Source organism: Chelonoidis abingdonii, chromosome 11 (genome assembly GCF_003597395.2).
Source record: "Chelonoidis abingdonii isolate Lonesome George chromosome 11, CheloAbing_2.0, whole genome shotgun sequence".
Taxonomy (NCBI): domain Eukaryota; kingdom Metazoa; phylum Chordata; order Testudines; family Testudinidae; genus Chelonoidis; species Chelonoidis abingdonii.
The window spans coordinates 48,214,082-48,231,493 of NC_133779.1; the positions used below are offsets into that span (position 1 = coordinate 48,214,082).

The 17,412-nt window shown below is 51.4% G+C and overlaps 1 protein-coding gene across 1 annotated transcript; it reads left to right on the forward strand.

The window, feature by feature from the left end:
• Positions 1-1,542: 1,542 nt before the first annotated feature.
• Positions 1,543-14,091, forward strand: RAB25 (RAB25, member RAS oncogene family). Its single transcript, XM_032792133.2, has 5 exons — positions 1,543-1,937; positions 7,876-8,071; positions 10,319-10,512; positions 10,942-11,022; positions 12,264-14,091. The coding sequence occupies exons 1-5, from the start codon at positions 1,898-1,900 to the stop codon at positions 12,392-12,394; spliced, it is 642 nt and encodes a 213-aa protein (XP_032648024.1). The 5' UTR covers positions 1,543-1,897; the 3' UTR covers positions 12,395-14,091.
• Positions 14,092-17,412: the final 3,321 nt, after the last annotated feature.

The window sequence follows — 17,412 nt, forward strand, 5'->3', positions numbered from 1 at the left end:
TTAAGGACTGAACTCACAAAACCCTGGGTTTAGCAGGCCAATGCTCAAACCACTCTAAGGCTAGGAACTCAGAAACCCATTTCCTTAATGATCCACAAATATATTGGGGGTTCCCCACCAACTCACCTGGGTTTAAATCCTTTCCCTTCAACCTCTCTAGAGGGCTTCCTAGTTTCTCCTGTACCAGACCAGTTCCCAGTACAGATGCTGATACAATTACACTACCTGCTTGTGAGAGGCGAGCCCAGTCTAGTGGATGGACCACTGGCTGGGGACTCTGGAGAGCTGGGCTTTATTCCCAGCTCTGCTCTTAATCATGAGGGAAATCACTTCCTTTCCCTCCTTTGTGCCTCTGTTTTGATTGCAAGCTCTCTTAAAGGCAGAGTCTGTCTCTTACTGTGTCTATGTACTGCACCTGGCACTGCGGGGCCTAGCTCTCAGTGGAGACAGTTAGGTGCTATAGTCATGCAACTGCTGATGATAGAGAATGCCTCCCTCAGGCTCCTTGGGTTCACCTTAGCAATATCCGGGACACCATCTGCAGGGCAGCAAGAGAAATGTGAGGCCTGAGTACCTGGTGTTCCTTAGGGTCCCTCCCATTTCACTTTATTTACACAGGTATTTTGGGGCTCCCTGATACAACTGGACCCTTTTGCCCTCCCTTCTTGTCAACCTTGGCCAGGATCCATTGTCAGCTCATTCCTTCTCCTCCAAAATACTCAGTCGTTTGTCTCATGTGATATAAACATCCCCTTGGCTCTCTGCTCCTCCAAGGAGTGCTCCAGGGGAAAAAATGGTGCAAGCCCCAGACCAGAGTGCGTATTATAGCCCTGTCTGCCCTAGCCACAGTGGCCAGGCCCCTGCTACAGTCCCTGCCTATAGAGCTGCGCTCACGCGGTAGGGACTCGGGCTTTTCACACTGGAGGTCCCTGAGTCAGTCCCGGGCATCAGCCACTAGACAGGTGCTTGCTGTTGCTGGGGGAGCTGAGCCAGCGGTAGGTATAGAAGCATCTAAGGCAAAACATGTTTTTCTGTGGCTCTTGTCCCCAGATCAGCAGAGTTGGTTCAATCTGCACAATGCTCCTCTCTCCATCCTCAGCCTCCCACTTCCTGCTCTCTGGCCTCCTGCACTTTGCGCTTTGGCCAGGAGGTCCTGTGGCAGGGGGGTCTAACAGGCCACCTCATCAATAAACTGCAGTGCCTGTGGCTTATGCAGCCTGGGCCAGTTTGCAAGTCGTGGGCACTTCCATGGGAGAGCAAAGAAAGTGCAGGATCAGGTCTCCACTCCTAGGGTTGCCAAGCATCCAGGATTGCCCTGGACTGCCCAGGAATTAAAGCTGAATCTCTCGTTCGCGATGATGTCATGTGGTGAAACCCCCAGGAATGTGTCCGACCACAGTTGGCACCCCTGCCTAGTCCAGCATTAGCACAAGCGGAGGCAGCGTGCGGGGGTGTGTTTAGCAGCCATGTGACACTGGGAGGGGCGGTGAGCACTACCTGACAAACCTGCATGGCAACACCCAGGTCACACCCCATTGAGTCAGCCAGCCCAGCAGAGCTGCACCTTCAACCTGCCTAGCAAGGATCTACTCCCTGCCCGGCCCCTTTGAAGAAAAGAGGCCTAAGAAGCACAGGGCTGACTATTTTTTTTTGCTTGTTTGGCTGGTGCAGCAAAGGGAACTTGGCCCTGTGGGTCTCCTCCCCCACTGGCAACTCTCCTCCCAATTGCTTTCAACTTCCCTGTCTTGGGAGGAAATTTTGTCCTCCACCTTCCTGGTTTATCAGATTGTGGCAAAAAAAAAAATCAAACAAACCCCCACCCCCTGGCTGTTAAGGAAGCAGGCAAAGACTGAGAGGAGGATCCCAGGCCGGAGGGGGCCAGGTGTGGCTGGGAGAGATGGGGACGGCGGAGGACGATTATAACTTTGTCTTTAAGGGTGAGTTTTACTGGTACCCTTGTTCCGCGGCTGGTTGCAGGCTGGGCTACGCGTTCTGCAATGGGCTGGTTCTGCCTTTTGAAAGGGGTGGATGGGGCAGGGGGGCGCAGAGGATGGATGGGATGTGAGGTGGGTGCTGGAGGCCGGATGGAGCAGTGGTGGTGGGCTGGGGCATGTAGCGCACACAAGAGGTGGAGGGGAACCAGCCATTCAGAAGGGCAGCTCGGGAGAAAGGTCTTTCTCTTGTGATTGTGGGAAGTCCTTGGTGGTGGATCTTTGAGGGCAAATCCCACCACACCTGGGTATAAGCCCCAGTGAAGTCAGTACAGATGCACCAGGAATTTGGGTCAGATGAGCCCCTCTGCCATGCCCCCCACAGTCACTGCAAGGTTGTGATTTACTTTGGGAACCCACCGAGCATCCTGTCAGTAAATCCGCAGGCCAGCTCAGTGCCTGGACCGACAGCTGCATTGCGGGGTGCAGTCAGGGGGTTTGACACCTCCCTCTTAAGCATTAGGTACTGGTCACTGCTGGCTTAGCTGGATGGGTGGGCCAATCGGATGTGGCCAGCCTTACAGCAGGGCCACAGTGGAAGCAGGTAGGCTTCTGGCAACCCAAATCCCCAGGGATTCGCAGGGATTTTGATAGATGTCCAGATGTCTGGACTGAACACCCTGGGGGCCGATTCTTCTTCACACTGCACCGTAAGTGCTCAATTACATCCGTGCAAAGTGCTACCAAACCAGAATAGGTCACCTCCGGTGCAAACACCTGCATGAGGTGCAAAGCAGTGGAGAATCGGGAGCTGGTGACCATAATCGGAGGAAATAGCCCTGTAAGGATCCTGCCTGCACATGGGGCTGCCTCAGCTGGTATGGAGCTGATGTAAGGGCTATAGAGAGTGGATCGAGGTGTGGCCAGAATGCACCATGCTGTGGCTATTCTGTGCCTCTCAGGCCCCATAAGGGGCAAGGGACTGTTTCTTGCTATGCGTAGTCACAGCCCCCATCACGCTGGAGCCTCCGTTTTGGTATGAGCCTCCGGCTGCTACCATAATACAAAAAATAATAATGCCCCCACCATGTAAGGCCCGGCAACAGGATCAGGGCCTGACGGGATCGCACCCCTCTAGGGAACAGTTTATTCTAATCTGGCTCAGGGTGTGTTCAGTAACTGACATTGCCACAAAAGCCAGAAAGGATTACATTTTTTAAAAACTGAAAACCAATTCATTTTCCCCAAAAAGGAAAGTGTTTTGGTTTCCTGGGGGAAAAAAATCAATTTTTTTTAACCAAAATTTACTTGCAGGAAAAAAAATTTTACATTAAAAAAAATTCTAAATATTTTGAGGAAAATGTTCACTGTTTTCTAGCTGGTTCTCTATGGCCTTATTTCACTGGCAGAAGGACAGTTGCTCTGGCAATCGGATCCCAAACCTTGATAAGTTAAGACTAGAGCTAGCTAGACAGTGGTATGGGGGGAAGTGAGGGGAAAGGAATGGGGCCATCCATGGTAAAAAGACACAAACAACAAAATCCTCAAAACTTTCAGATGAACATGGCAATTTTTCATCAAAACACTGAAAAAATGTTGTCCAAAAAACATTTTTGGATTTTGCCCAAAGATTCTCATTTTTTTGCTTTTCCAACAAGAAAAAAAAAATCAAAGATTTTCGAAGAAATTAAACACTTCCTGTGAAAATTTTTGTTTAATCGAAAACCCTGACTTTCTGGAGAAAAGCAGCTTGGATGGAAAATTTTTGATTCTCAATTTTTGAATTCCACCCAGAAGCTTTTTGGGAGCAAGTGTTGGTCATGGAACATGGACTAATGGGCTCCCAACCTGCAACTCTCCTTAATAAATAGGTTGTAGCATTTTGCATTAGCTACAATGGTCTTTCTTGAGCTGCAGATTCAAATCCCAACTGAGATGTAACTTAAATTCTTGTTATTTCATTTTGTGTTGTCTGGTTCCAGAGCCAGGAAGGTTTTCCCAGCACTGGTGCTGCCTCATATGGTCCAGGAGTTATGCAGGACTCAGGAATTAAGTGTTGATAATAGCAGAGAAAACTGTTTTGGTGTGGAATTGTGACAGTGCAGGAGAGACAAAGAAAAGCTAACTGGTGGAATGCAAAACATAAATATTGTCCAAGCAGCTTAAATGGGAAAAGTATATCAGGCATTTAAAGGTCATTCTGCTTCAGTAATCATGGGAGTTGTCATTAGCATTGTGGGTAAAGCAATTTAGGGTTTAGAAATATTATAATGACCTGGCCCGTGTGTGTGTCATCACTTGTATTACAGTACATTCAGTGCTGTACATAAACATAATGAGAGACAGCCCTTGCCTACCAGAGCTTACAGCAAGATAGTCGAAGGGGAAGCAGAACAAGGAGGTATCTTGGGCAAGGGCACCAGCAAAGCTGGGCCAAGAACCCAGATCTCCTGATTCTCAGTCCAGAGCTCTAGTCACTGGCTAACACTGCCTCTCTGGTATGTGTCCCTGCCCACTACTGAATGGAATCAGAACAGTTCAACTGTGTGTCACAGGCCCTATATTGCCAGGCGCTAATGAGGAGTTGCCTTTAGCTTGGGTACCAGGGGCCTGAAATTTTGCAGCAGGGGGAATCTGAGTTCTGTCCCCAGGGTCACCGTGAAGTTCCACACCCTAGGCAGCCACACATTAGCTACATGAATTTTAAGCTGGCGGTGTCCTTTTCAGAACAAAGCCAGGGAGACAAATGGCTGCTTGGCCCTTTAATGTCCCACTCACACAGCAGCAACGGCACGGGAAGGCTTGTGTTTGTGCAGACTTTGCACACGCTGCCGCCTGCCACACCTGCATGAGCGAGCGACACAGCCTGACAGTGTCAGAGCACAGGCAAGCTCAGCCAGGATCCTTTAGCCAGGTTTCAAGCAGCCACTGCAGGGTTAGCTGCCCCCCTTCCCCACAGAGCAAAAGATCAGAGCTACCGTCTTGCTTTGCAAACAGAGCAGACACAGCTCAGCTCAGCTCAGCTGCAGGGTGGCTTGGAACAAGGTGGAGACTGTCTCCATTGCCACCAGGGTGGAATATCTACTACATAAGCCATCTGGACAAAAGACATACACACATGCACACACCTAGGGGGCCCATTAGCAAAGCGCCAACTGCAGGAAGAGGCAGGCTGACATGAAGATAAATCCCTCATTGTAGGGAGTAGGGAGTGGAGACCAGATGGGCTCAATCTGGGGAAGGCTTAGGAGGGACAGGAAAAAAAGATGGAGGACCTGATTTGTTAGAAAGTCAAACAGCCAAAACCTATTTGCCTAGGGAGTGACCCAGTTGTTACCGCCTAGTCCCAGCTGGTGGGGCCAGTTACTCAGAAACTGTCCTGGCCCTCGGGTGCAATTCTATGGCCTGTGTTATGCTGGAGGTCAGACTGGGGGGACCAGAATGATCCTTCTTGGCTGTAAAAAGACAACGATGAGTCTGATTCTTCCTGCGCCTCATGCAGGTGTTTACGCCAGGGCAAAGTGGGGTGTAAAATATTTCTGACTCAGAACAGGAGGTGTTTCACACTTGTTTGGCACTGGTGTCACTGATTACGTAGTTTGATGGGAGAATCAGGCCCAGTAACTATGAATAAAGACAAACCCAGGACAGTGAGGTTGCGTCCATTTGAATGGGCGGGATCTTCAACGTCTAACTGAAACACATAGCAAAAATCCTTTTTGGTGAGAAGCAAAACTAGGGCTAACAGCATTCTGGGATGTATTATCAGGAGCGTCATAGGTAAGACACAGGAGGGAATTGTCCTGCTCTACTTAGCACTGGTGCAGTCTCAGCTGGAGTCCTGTGTCCAGCACTTTAGGAAATGTGACAAATTGGAGGGAGTCCAAAGGAGAGCAACAAAAATGATCAAAGGTTTAGAAAACCTGACCTGTGAGGAAAGGTTAAAAAAACTGGGCCTGTTTAGTCCTAAGAAAAGAAGTCTAAGGGGGGACCTGATAGTCTTCCAATATATTAATGGCTGTGATAAAGAGGACTTTGATCAATTGTTCTCTGTGTCCACTGAGGGCAGGGCAAGAAGTAATTGATTAAATCTGTAGGAAGAGAGATTTAGGTTAGATATTAGGAAAAACTTTTAAATCTCAGGGTAGTTAACCTCTGGAACAGGCTTCCAAGGGAGGTTGTGGAATTGTCATCCCTGGAGGTTTTAAGAACAGGTTGGACAAAAACCTGTCAGAGATGGTCTAGGTTTACCGGGTTCTGCCTCAGCTCAAGGCGCTGGACTTGATGACTTCTCAAGGACCCAGCCCTGCATTTCTATGATTCCCTCCTCTGCCACAGACTCCCTATGTGACCTTGGGCAAGACACTTAGCCTGTCCGTGCCTCAGTTTCCCTACCTATACAATGGGGATAATAGCATTGCCCGGGTTCACAAGGAGGGCTTGTGAGAATAAACGTGTTAAAGCTTGTGAGGCACTCAGGTCAGTAATGGGAGCCAGAAAAAGTGCCATAGCTTGATAGGGTGTGTCCACACCACAAAAAAAGACCTGTGGGGCAGAGAGGAGGGGTGGTCTCAGAGCCCAGGCTCCATCTGGAGCCCACACGTCTACACTGCTATTTTTAGTCCCCCAGCGTGAACCCAAGTCATTTGACCCTGGCTCTGAGACACATTGCAGCAGGTATTTTTCTGCTCTATACAAATACCCCTAGATACTAAGCCACATTCCTGGCTCTGTGCTGGAAAATTCAAGTGCATTCCACAAAACAGAGCGATCAGAAGATACAGCACCATAAGAAAAGGCAAATCTTCCATAAAGGTTTTTCGGTTGCTGTTTAGAATAGAGAGGCAGAGAGAAAGCACTCTCAGGTTTTATTTTCACTTTGGCTTAACACACCTGTATTAAGAGGCTGTAGCATGAAAAGAAGGAAAACTGTAGCCCAGCAGAAGAAATTTGGGGTATTTTATGAAAGTTCCAGCAAACAATGTGATTGTTGTCTAGGGTGATCCAGAATCACCAACCCCAAGTATTCAAAAATCATGACTGGCTTAAAATCTTGAGATTTTTAAAATAAATAGTCTTGGGAGTTCTTTTTATTTGTCTTCTGGATTCATTTGCTTCACGTTTTCTAGTTTTTCTCCACCAACACTAGAAACTTCCTTGGTTTTTTTAGATGAAAGCTGAGATTCTCAAAGTCAGCTGACTCCAGCAGCTGGGACTTTAAGCTCGCCCAAATATCTCAAGAATTGATGTAAAATTGTGAGACTTGGGACAGCAGTGGCAGTCATATCATGTGGCTACAATGGTGTGTGTGTTTGTTTTCTGCGCCACCGTATTTCTAAGAACTCTCTCTGAATGCAGAGATAGCAGCTGTTGTGAAGTCAGTTCCATGTAGATTGTTACAGAGGAGCCGTATACCCTGTGCTCTCTCTCATAAGGGACTTTCCTTTTGTTCTTTCTTTTTTGGTTGGTTTCCTTAATCTGATTCTGACTGAAATCTGCTCCTTGCATATGGAAAAACAAAACAGATGAGGGCTAGGAAGAAATTTTCCTTATTGGCATGTTTTCCCCATAACTGCTTAATGCAGAGACAGGATACTGGACTAAATGAACACATGAGCTGCTCCTACGTGACAACTGCTATGTTCCTAGATGCAGCAGTTGATTATTTATATTGCGATAGCACCAGAAACTCTAGTCGTAGATCAGGACCTCATTGTGACAGGCGCAATAACAAAAGTCCCTGTCCCAAAGAGCTTACAGTCAAAGTCATGTTCCATAGCTCTCTACTGTAATCAGAACACCACAACTGGGTGTCATATGCTCTTTACTGCTCCCAGCTCATGAGGATTCTCCATCTTCTTGTGCTTTTGGATTCGGAGGATCCCTGGTGCACAATTGCCATTCGCATCTCATTTTGCTAGGAGTTTCCCTCTTGTCTCCGTAGTGGTCCTGATTGGCGAGTCTGGCGTGGGGAAGACCAATCTGCTCTCGCGCTTCACCCGCAATGAATTCAACCATGACAGCCGCACCACCATTGGCGTGGAGTTCTCCACCCGCACCATCATGGTGGGCAATGCCATGGTGAAGGCACAGATCTGGGACACCGCCGGGCTGGAGCGCTACCGTGCCATCACCTCAGCGTAAGCGGGCCGCGTGGCTCAATGCAACTGTGGGAGGGGTGGCGATGGCGGCAGCAGTTCCTAGGCATGAGCGGCTCCATAGGGGAGGCAGGCGCCTCTGAATGCAGAACTCCAAGGGGGTGGCACAGGGGGCTATTGTCTGTGACCTGCCCATACTCAGCATGACTCACTGTCTCCCTCATGTGGCTGGGCCGCACTGAGATATGAGTCCGCTACAGTCTTTGAGCTAACAGCGCTTTTAGCTCAGGTGGTAGATGCTTGTGCATTTAGAGCCAAAGATCTTGAGTTGGATCCTCACTGCTAACCACCCGCTTAGAGGAGTCATGGTACCCCTAGAGCAGGAGGGATGGAGGGTGTCTATCACCCAAATGAAGCTGCAGGGCCTGATTCTCCATTGCCCTGCACTTCCTGAGTCATTTACATGCGTGCAAAACAGGCTTAGGACAGTACTGTGAAAATGAAGGTGAAAAAAGTCAGTGACACCAGGGTGTTTATTTGACTGTGATTGATGCCCGGTAGCATTTGAACCCCAGCCCTCCACAGGCACAGCAGTGGAGTTAAAGGAGTGACTCCACTGCTTGGCAGCAGTAGTAGGTTGTTATCCTAGTAGCTCAACCACAGGGAGGCAGGACAGGGATGCGCTAGCCACTCTGTAGGCCGACTCTTGGAGCAGCAGTGCTGGGTTATAGGTAGACGCAATGTGGGTATGTCTACACTGCATAGTGAGCCAAGATCAGTGAGGCCTGATCTTGAAGACTCCGTGTTTCCAAGCCTGTGCTTGAGCGTCCACATTGCGCTGTAAACCTGGACTTACGATTGCTCGACCTGAGGGTACGTCTACACTGCACGATTATTTCGAATTAGCTTAAACCGATATTACAAAACAGATCTAATAAAATCGGTTTAGCGCGTCCACAGTGGGATCCAGAAATCGATTGTTTGCGTCCATGGTCCAAAGCTACCATCGATTTCAGGAGCGGTGCACTGTGGGTAGCTGTTCCTCAGCTATCCCATAGTTCCCACTTCCGTTGAGAGCACACTGCTGATGGGCAGAAAACACTGCCCGGTGGTGCTGGTACAGCCTCCCCCCCCTTTGTGAAGGCAGCAGACAACCTTTGGCGCCTTTTCGCGGAGTGCATTGAGCAAACGCCATAGCACAGCAATCTTTCCCTTTTTTTTTTCACGTGGTGGTGGGGAAATAAACTGAGGACGTTCCCTGAACCACGCCAGACACTGTGTTTGAACCTACAGACAATGGGAGCTCAGCCAAGAATGCAAATAATTTTCAGAACTGCTGTGGACTGTGGGATAGCTGGAGTCCTCAGTACCCCCTCCCTTCATGAGCGTCCATTGAGTCTCTGGCTTCCCGTTACGCTTGTCACACACGCTGTGTATCCTGGAGTTTTTATTCAAACGCTTTGGCATTTCGTGTTCTGTAACGGAGCTGGATACAACAGATTTGTCTCCCCATACAGCGATCAGACCTGAGTATCTCCCGTACGGTCTATGCTGGAGCTCTTTTTCGATTTCAAACTGCATCGCCAGCCGTGTGATCAGAGCTCCACGCTGGGCAAGCAGGAAGTAATTCAAAAGTTCGCGGGCTTTTCCTGTTTACCTGCCGCTGCATCCGAGTTCAGATTGCTGTCCAGAGTGGTCAGTGTCACTCTGGGATGCCGCCCGGCAGCAAAACGGTCGATTTCCGTCCACATGAACCCTAATCCGATTATCACTATCAATTGAGCGCTACTCTCGTTTGGAGGAGTTCCGAATCGATTTAAGGAGCTCGTTAACACGATATAATGACGACGTCGTGTGAACGGATACAGCGTTAAATCGGTATATCGGCCATTAAACCGATTTAAAGTCGCAGTGTAGACCTGGCCTGGGTCTCACAGCCCTGCTAACGCGTCCACACTGCCCTGCGCAGACCCTCTGACTCAGGTCTGAGGCTTGAGCTGCGTCCACACAGCAAACTGGCAGGGCTTGGACGTGAGGTGCAGCAGGACTCAGACTCTGACCCACCCCACTAGCAGAGTCCTTGGACCTTGGTCCTGAGCGCTTGCTGACCTGAGTCAGACGGATTTGTGTGTGGACGGAAGAGAGACTTGGGCTCAAACTGAGTCAGAGCCTGGGCTTAGTGTGCAGTGGAGACACACCAAAAGAGGTCCTACCCCACTAGAGGAGGTGGGGCTGTGACAGGCTCCGTCTCAGGCCCTGTTGTGAAGGCCGCCCGCTCTCTCTCGGCAGGTATTACAGGGGAGCAGTGGGTGCCCTCCTGGTTTTTGACATCACCAAGCACCAGACCTACGATGTGGTAGAGCGCTGGCTGAAGGAGCTGTATGACCACGCCGAGGCCACCATCATCGTCATGCTGGTGGGCAACAAGACGGACTTAGCCCAGGCCCGTGAGGTGCCAACCGAGGAGGCCAAGATGTTTGCAGGTATGGAGCCGCCTCCCTGGGAGAACCCACCCTGAGACAGCCAGCGCCCGCTGGGTTCTGCTACACCACCCCAAGAACACATCCTGAAAGCCTCCCGTTCCAGCCAGAGGTCATGGTTCTGGGCCCGCATGACCTAAGCAGGGTTCGTAATGTGATAGACCAAGGGGTACCAGGCTGCAAGGAGGTGGGGGCTTAGTAGGGGATGCTCAGGACCCTGAAGGGGGTAGGGGGGGCTGTACTGTGGGATCAGGGTGGGGGTACTCTCCTCTCCCTGACCCTGATGCCCCAGTGTCATTCTGCTGGGGAAGATGCCATGCTAGATGGGCCAAGGGTCTGTCCTGTTCTGGCAGGAAGAGGGATGCTCGGGTAGCTGGACCCCCCAAATGGTACCATAGTTCCCATGCCTCTTGCGTGACCCTGTCCTTGCAGAAAACAATGGGCTTCTGTTCATCGAGACGTCTGCGCTGGACTCCACAAACGTCGAGCAGGCCTTCGAGACCATACTGAGAGGTGCGCCGGGGGCAGGGGAACATGGAATCAGGGAGCTGGATTCTGAGCAGAGCCCGCTCTGGGGGTGGCTGATGGAGAAGCACCCAGAGGGGTGAACTCTCCATAGAAAGAGCTCAAGGTGCCATGTGACAACTGCCCCACCACCAGGGAGCGCTAAGGAGACCGAGTGGAATCTGGTGTCCCACCTCCTGCCATGACAAACCAGCCCATAGGCCCATCCGTTCCAGCATCCTGCTGGGCCCGGTCAGATCATTTGTCTGCTCCTGGAGCTTCTCTCTGCACCAAGGGCGGCAGGTTAATGACTAGGCCAACTGGTTTCCTGTTTTGGGCTAGACTGGGGATTTTCCTAGCTGTAAAGCTCAGCGGCTGGGAGAAAACACCATGTGACACCCTGAAGAGAGATACGGCTGGGGAGTGGGTTTGGGCAAGGAGTTACCCTCATGCTGCCTGTTTCCACCGTGGTTCAAGGGGACAGGACTAAAGAATACCCCAAAGCAGGGTTGATGTGGGGCGGGCGTAAAGGGGGACAGCAAGTGATCTCTCTCCTGCCATCCATCTCCACCCTCTGACAAACACTCCAGGGACACCATTCCTTACCCATCCTGGCTAATGGGCATTCATGGACTTAACCACCATGAGTTTATCTAGTTCTGTTTTAAATCGTGTTCTAGTCCTAGTCTTCACAGCCTCCTCAGACAAGAAGTTCCACAGGTTGACTGTGCGCTGTGTGAAGAAGAACTTCCTTTTATTGGTTTTAAACCTGCTGCCCACTAATTTCATTTGGTGGCCCCTAGTTTTTATCTTATGGGAACAAGTAAATAACTTTTCCATATTCACTTTCTACAGTTGTACCAGGGCCTTGAGCTCGGGGCTAGGGAAAGCCCCAAAATGTCTGTGTAAATGAAGTGAAATGGGAGGAGGTAGGACCCTAGCAAACAGGCTGTATCAGGGCCCCACATTTCTCTCTGTGGGCCTGCACCACACTGAAAACCTAGCAGGCCCTGAAGATCCACCTATGTTATGCTGAGCCCCAGCAGGGACTGAACATGGGACCGCTAGCCCTTTAAGCAGCAGCTGGTGCGGCTAATAGAACCAGCTGTGTTGGTTAAGGCAGTAGGAGGCTCATCAGCCTCTGTCTGTGGCCCAGCCCCAGCTCGAGGGGGACAAAGCACCACCCAGTGGGGGTGACCCTGGGCCAGGGGGAAAGCTCCAGGATCCCTCATTATCGCTCCCTCTTCCAGACATTTTCAACAAAGTGCAGAAGCAGCAGCAGAGAAGCCCCCAGGACAACACGGTGTCGCTCTCCAGCGAGAACCCCCACGGCACCTCCCAGACCCCAGAGGAGAAGCGAGCGTGCTGCGTGAGCCTCTGAGAGCAGGGTGGGAGCTGGCCCAGGACTCGCCGTGGAGGCACGAGCCCCTCTATCTGCTTTGCTTTCTGACTGGGGGAGTGCCCATCCCCTCCCTCAATGCCCCGTAACTGCACCAAGCCAGGCCGGGGCTGGGCGACGGAAACACGTCTGCAATTGATCCATCCCTTCGCTCCCTCCGCAAAGCCGTTACCCACCCCACACCTTGCAGGCAGCATCACTAGAGAAGGGGATGCTGCATACCCAGACCTCTGCCCCCTGGAGTCTGCCAAGCCACAGCAGGGGGAATCTAGGTGGGAGGGGAGTCAGCTAGCTAAACTTCCTAGCAGAGGGGGAGTCAGCCATAGGATCACACCCATCTATCTTAGTTATCTGATCCCATTACCACAGTGTCAGAGCATCTTTTTAAATGTATTTATCATCACAAACCTCTGTGGGATAGGGCAGTGCTATTATCCCCAGTGTACAGATGGGGAAACTGAGGCACAGGGAGACTAGGTGACATGCCCAGGGTCACACAGGGCATCTGTGGCAGAGCTGGGAATTGAACCTGGGTCTCCCAAGTTCCAGGCTAGCGCCTTAACAGCTATGCAGTCCTTCTTCTCTTCCTGCAGGTGTGAGGTTTCAAGGAAGGAATTTAAATATCAATATATTGTCTGATCCTGCCACTGGATCCACACTCACTCTGAATCTGGCCTCAAGGCCACTCAACTCAGTGGGGCTTGCACCAGATTCACACAGCTGCATCTGAGGTCAGAATCCAGCCCTCCCTCTCGAAGTCAGTGGAGAGTGCGGCCACATGGCTCCAGTTCCAGGATCGGAGCCACGATTTTCACCCAGATGCTGCTGCTTTAAACATCCTGTCCATTTTGCTGTCTCCCATAACCTGTTCGTTCACCTCGTGGCATGCGTACCACACCGCTGTTCTCGCCCCTGGGTACCGAATCTCTTTCTCTGAATAGACAGCGTCTAAAAATACACCCTGTACAGAATGGCAATACAGGAGTGAAGGGAAAGCAGACATCTCTAGTTCCAGGGCTTGCGTTGCCTAATTAGTCTTACCTTGTGCTTCAGCCTTGCTTTAAGGTCTGAGATCTTGGAGATGGGAGGGTGAAATTGAGAGAGGAACTCTGTTAAAATAACTCAGTGAAGAGCTTGGATTTCAGAGCGGCTGAGCATGCCTCCAGCTGGAATTGTGACTACCTCACCAAATCATCCCTTCTGTCAATATACACTGAACAGGGGGCGACTGACTTCTTGCTACTACGGACTTAACCCAAAGCCCCTTGATGTCACCAGGGTTCTCCCCATGGAGTTCAATGGGCTTTGGATCCAGTTTATAGAGAAGGAAGTTGCGGGGGAGGAGGGGTTTGCCTGTAATTAATGGTTGAACGTCTGAGCTCTTTGGACCTCGGCTGGATTGTGATCTCCAGGCAACCTGGGGAAGCCGGAGTCGTGCTGATTTCAGTGGAGCAAATCCACAGACACCAGAATCTGGCCCTAATGTCACTGAAGTCAATGGGCCATGTCTCAGCTGGTGTAAATTGGCAAAACTCCACCCAAGTCATGCCGATATACACCCGCCAGGTGGGTTGACTCTGGCTCCGTGTGTGTCAATGTATCCGAGATCAGACTCGGCCCACCGCCGCTGGAGTTAGTGGGTTGACTCTGGATTTGCGCTCGTGTATCCGAGATCAGAATCTGGCCCAGTTCTACTGGAGCGACTCAATTTGCAATGGTGTATCTGGGATCAGAATCTGGCCAATTGGAGGCCGCGGGAGTGCCTCTGGATTTACACCAGTGCAATTTAACTCATCGGGGCAGATTCTGTGCTGAGACAGAAACACTAAATCCCTGTTATGCCTCTCGTTCTTGTCTAAACGTGGCTTTTGCCTGCTGTGAATCTAACCGCAGCATCTTGTGACCATCTGAATTCAGTGGGAATTATTTATCGCCGGAGCGGGGCTGGATCTTTTTGTACAGATTGTCTCATGAGCAGCCCTGGCGAGGAAGTGTGTGTGATGCGATGGACTAAAGGACCCTGACCCAAACATTAAAACATTTAGAGAACGTTTCAAAGACAGCGCTCCGCCTACCTTGACTTCCTGCATATTCCTGGTGGGTTTCCCTTTAGGATCTCATCTAATTTTTCCATCCTTTTCATTCCCCTTCCCTATCCTTAGGGATGTTAATGGGCAGGATGCTGGGTGAACCTGCAAGATATGGGGTTTCAGACTGGACAACCAAGGGTCTGTGAGCTCTGAAGTGGCCCTGTAGCCCTACTTCCATCAGCGGGGGGGGGGGGGGGTGTTGGGAGATTTCACAGCACACAGCTCTGATAGCAGATCTCAGGCCTCAGCCGTAGCCCCACCTCTGCGTCCCCTGGGCTCAGAACATAACAGCTGTACTGGGTCAGACCAAAGGTCCATCCAGCCCAGTATCCTGTCTACCGACAGCGACCAATGCCAGGTGTCCCAGAGGGAGTGACACTAACAGGTAATGATCAAGTGATCTCTCTCCTGCCATCCATCTCCACCCTCTGACAAACAGAGGCCAGGGACAGCATTCCTTACCCATCCTGGCTAATAGCCATTTATGGACTTCACCACCATGAATTTATCCAGTTCTCTTTTAAACCCTGTTCTAGTCCCAGCCCTCACAACCTCCTCAGGCAAGGATTTCCACAGGTTGACTGTGCGCTGTGTGAAGAAGAACTTCCTTTTATTTGTTTTAAACCTGCTGCCCGTTAATTTCATTTGGCTCTGCTGATGCCCCTCACTCCAACCCATTCCAGCCCTGAGATCCCCCAGTGAGATTTTTGTATAGCCATTGTGGGGGGTTTCATTTATTCCCTCTCCATGGTTCCCAGTCGCATTTGGTCTACGCACAAGAAAACACTTTGCCTTGTGATGAAACTGGCTGCTGGGGAGCAAGAGTTGATCTCTGCTGATGGTTTGGGTAATTTGTCTAGGGCAGGCCTGCACAACTCGTAAAGCGGCGAGGGCCATATTACTCCAAAGAAAACGGCTGAGGGCCGAACCCCCCCGGCCCCACCGACCCCACCCCCAGCGCCGCCAAGCCCTCCCTAAACACAACACACACACCCTCAGCATCACCCCCTCCCCAGCACAGCCCGCCTCGCGGAAACAAACCCTCCTTCCCCAGTGCTCCCCCCCCGAAACAGCGGTATTGAACCTTGGTAATATGTTATAGCAGGCCCCAAAGGTGGTGTAATTAAGGTAAAAGAAAAATGTCTTTTTGTTAGAAGTAGAATAAGATCTTCCCCCACATTGTAATCAGTTGCCCTGTTGAATGAATGAGGTGTGACTGAGGAAGGCGTGGAAGGCAGCACCTCCAGACAGCTGCACCCCTTGGAGAGGGGCTGGGAGCCAGACCAGATCAGTAGAACAGGTCAGCCACTGACTCCTCGCTCGCCTCCTCAGGCCCCCGCCCCGGCTCACTTACTCAGCCCCCACCACTGCCCCTGACACCAGGGCACCTGTCCTCCCCACCCCCCGCCACTGCCCAACCACTCGCCTCCTCAGCACCTCACCCCCTGGCTCACCTTCTCACCCCTCGCCACTGCCCACCCACCTCTTCAGCCCCCTCCCTCACCTGCCACTTGCCTACTCACCCCCCACAGGCCGCACAGTGAGCCCATGTGGGCCGCATGCAGCCCCCGGGCCGTATGTTGTGCAGACCTGGTCTAGGGGAAAACCCAACCCTGACTAAACCCTCCAACTAAATACCTTCAAAGCAATGCAGAGAGCTGACTCTCACCCTGGCTGGGAGAAGAATTCAGCTGCTTTCCCTTTGCTGTATTAGCTCCCACAGGGCTGTGAGGAGTGGGGCTGATCCTCAGGTGGTTTATATTAGCATCACTTCATTGGTCTCAGCAGAGCTACCCCACAGCTGCTTGCTAGGAGACCTGGGTCAACCCAAGGCTTTGTTACAAGTCTAAATGGCAGAGAGAGGGCCGGGCTGCGAAGATCACACATGGAATCACCTGAGTTTAAATGGAGGGTAGCAGGGTCAGTCCTATAGGGCTGGCCGGGCCTCAACACAGCTGTCATCCTGCCTCAGTTTTTCAGCTGGTTCTGGACTCCTACCTGCAGATCTCCCCTGACTTTAATCTCTCTTGGCAAAGCTAACAGCAGGCCTTGATAATGCTCAGGACTGGAGGCAGTGACCTGTCACTGGCTTGGTGTGTTGAGCTTTTCTGAACACCTGTTCTTATTGAAGCCAGGCTGTGGGCCCCCCGCACTGCCCTCAGAGGGGACAGTGAGGGTTTAGCCGCACAGAGCTTGGCAAGCAGAGGGCCAGGCTGGCACGAAAAGTGGGCTAGATGGATGGCCAGGTTGCTACAACGGCGGGGGAAAGCTGAGCAATATTTCCCACCCCGTTTTGCAACATCACTGTAAGTCAGGGCTGGGGGGAAGGGCAGAGCAAATGTCCTTCCTTTTCCATTCAGGAGCTGGGCTGCTAGTGCTTTCCCTTTGCCCCTTGCAGTCCTAGTGCCCAAGTGGCTCAGGTGAGCACTGCGGGTCATGCCCCGTGTCGCTTCCAGATGCTGGCCTGACTCAGATGGAATGGAATGGGGAGGCCCCTCGCACAGGGGAGATTCTCTGGGGGCTGTTTTGACCCACTTTAAGCCCCCTTTGCACTTCCAGCATGGTCTGGTGGGGCCTAGCTGAGACGGAGAACCAGGACCAGAACATCCAGTGCCCCCATCCAAACCACAGAACACTGCCCCCTCAGAATGCCCCCGGCCATTTCAACGGGAGACAGTCCTGTCCTTCGTGTCCTGCCTGTCCTAAACACCAGAGTTTTGGGTTAGTTCCAATTAGCCCTAAAATTTCAGCACAAAGCTGGTGTCATTAGCCAAGGTCCTTGCAGCTCTAGGGAGGGGCTGATTGACATGGCTGCTCCCTGGGAGGTGGGCCTGCATGCAGTGAACCATGGTTACCCAGGCAGATGTGAAGAAGCGGTTGATGAGTCATCCGCTGTTCTCAGCGAATGGA

What these genes read in the sequence shown, in the direction of transcription:
- RAB25 (XM_032792133.2), top strand. Translation starts at nt 1,898, where the DNA reads ATGGGGACGGCGGAGGACGATTATAACTTTGTCTTTAAGG. An exon ending in TTATAACTTTGTCTTTAAGG is followed by an intron (nt 1,938 to 7,875) that starts GTGAGTTTTACT and finishes TTGTCTCCGTAG; the next exon opens with TGGTCCTGATTGGCGAGTCT. An exon ending in CTTCGAGACCATACTGAGAG is followed by an intron (nt 11,023 to 12,263) that starts GTGCGCCGGGGG and finishes TCCCTCTTCCAG; the next exon opens with ACATTTTCAACAAAGTGCAG.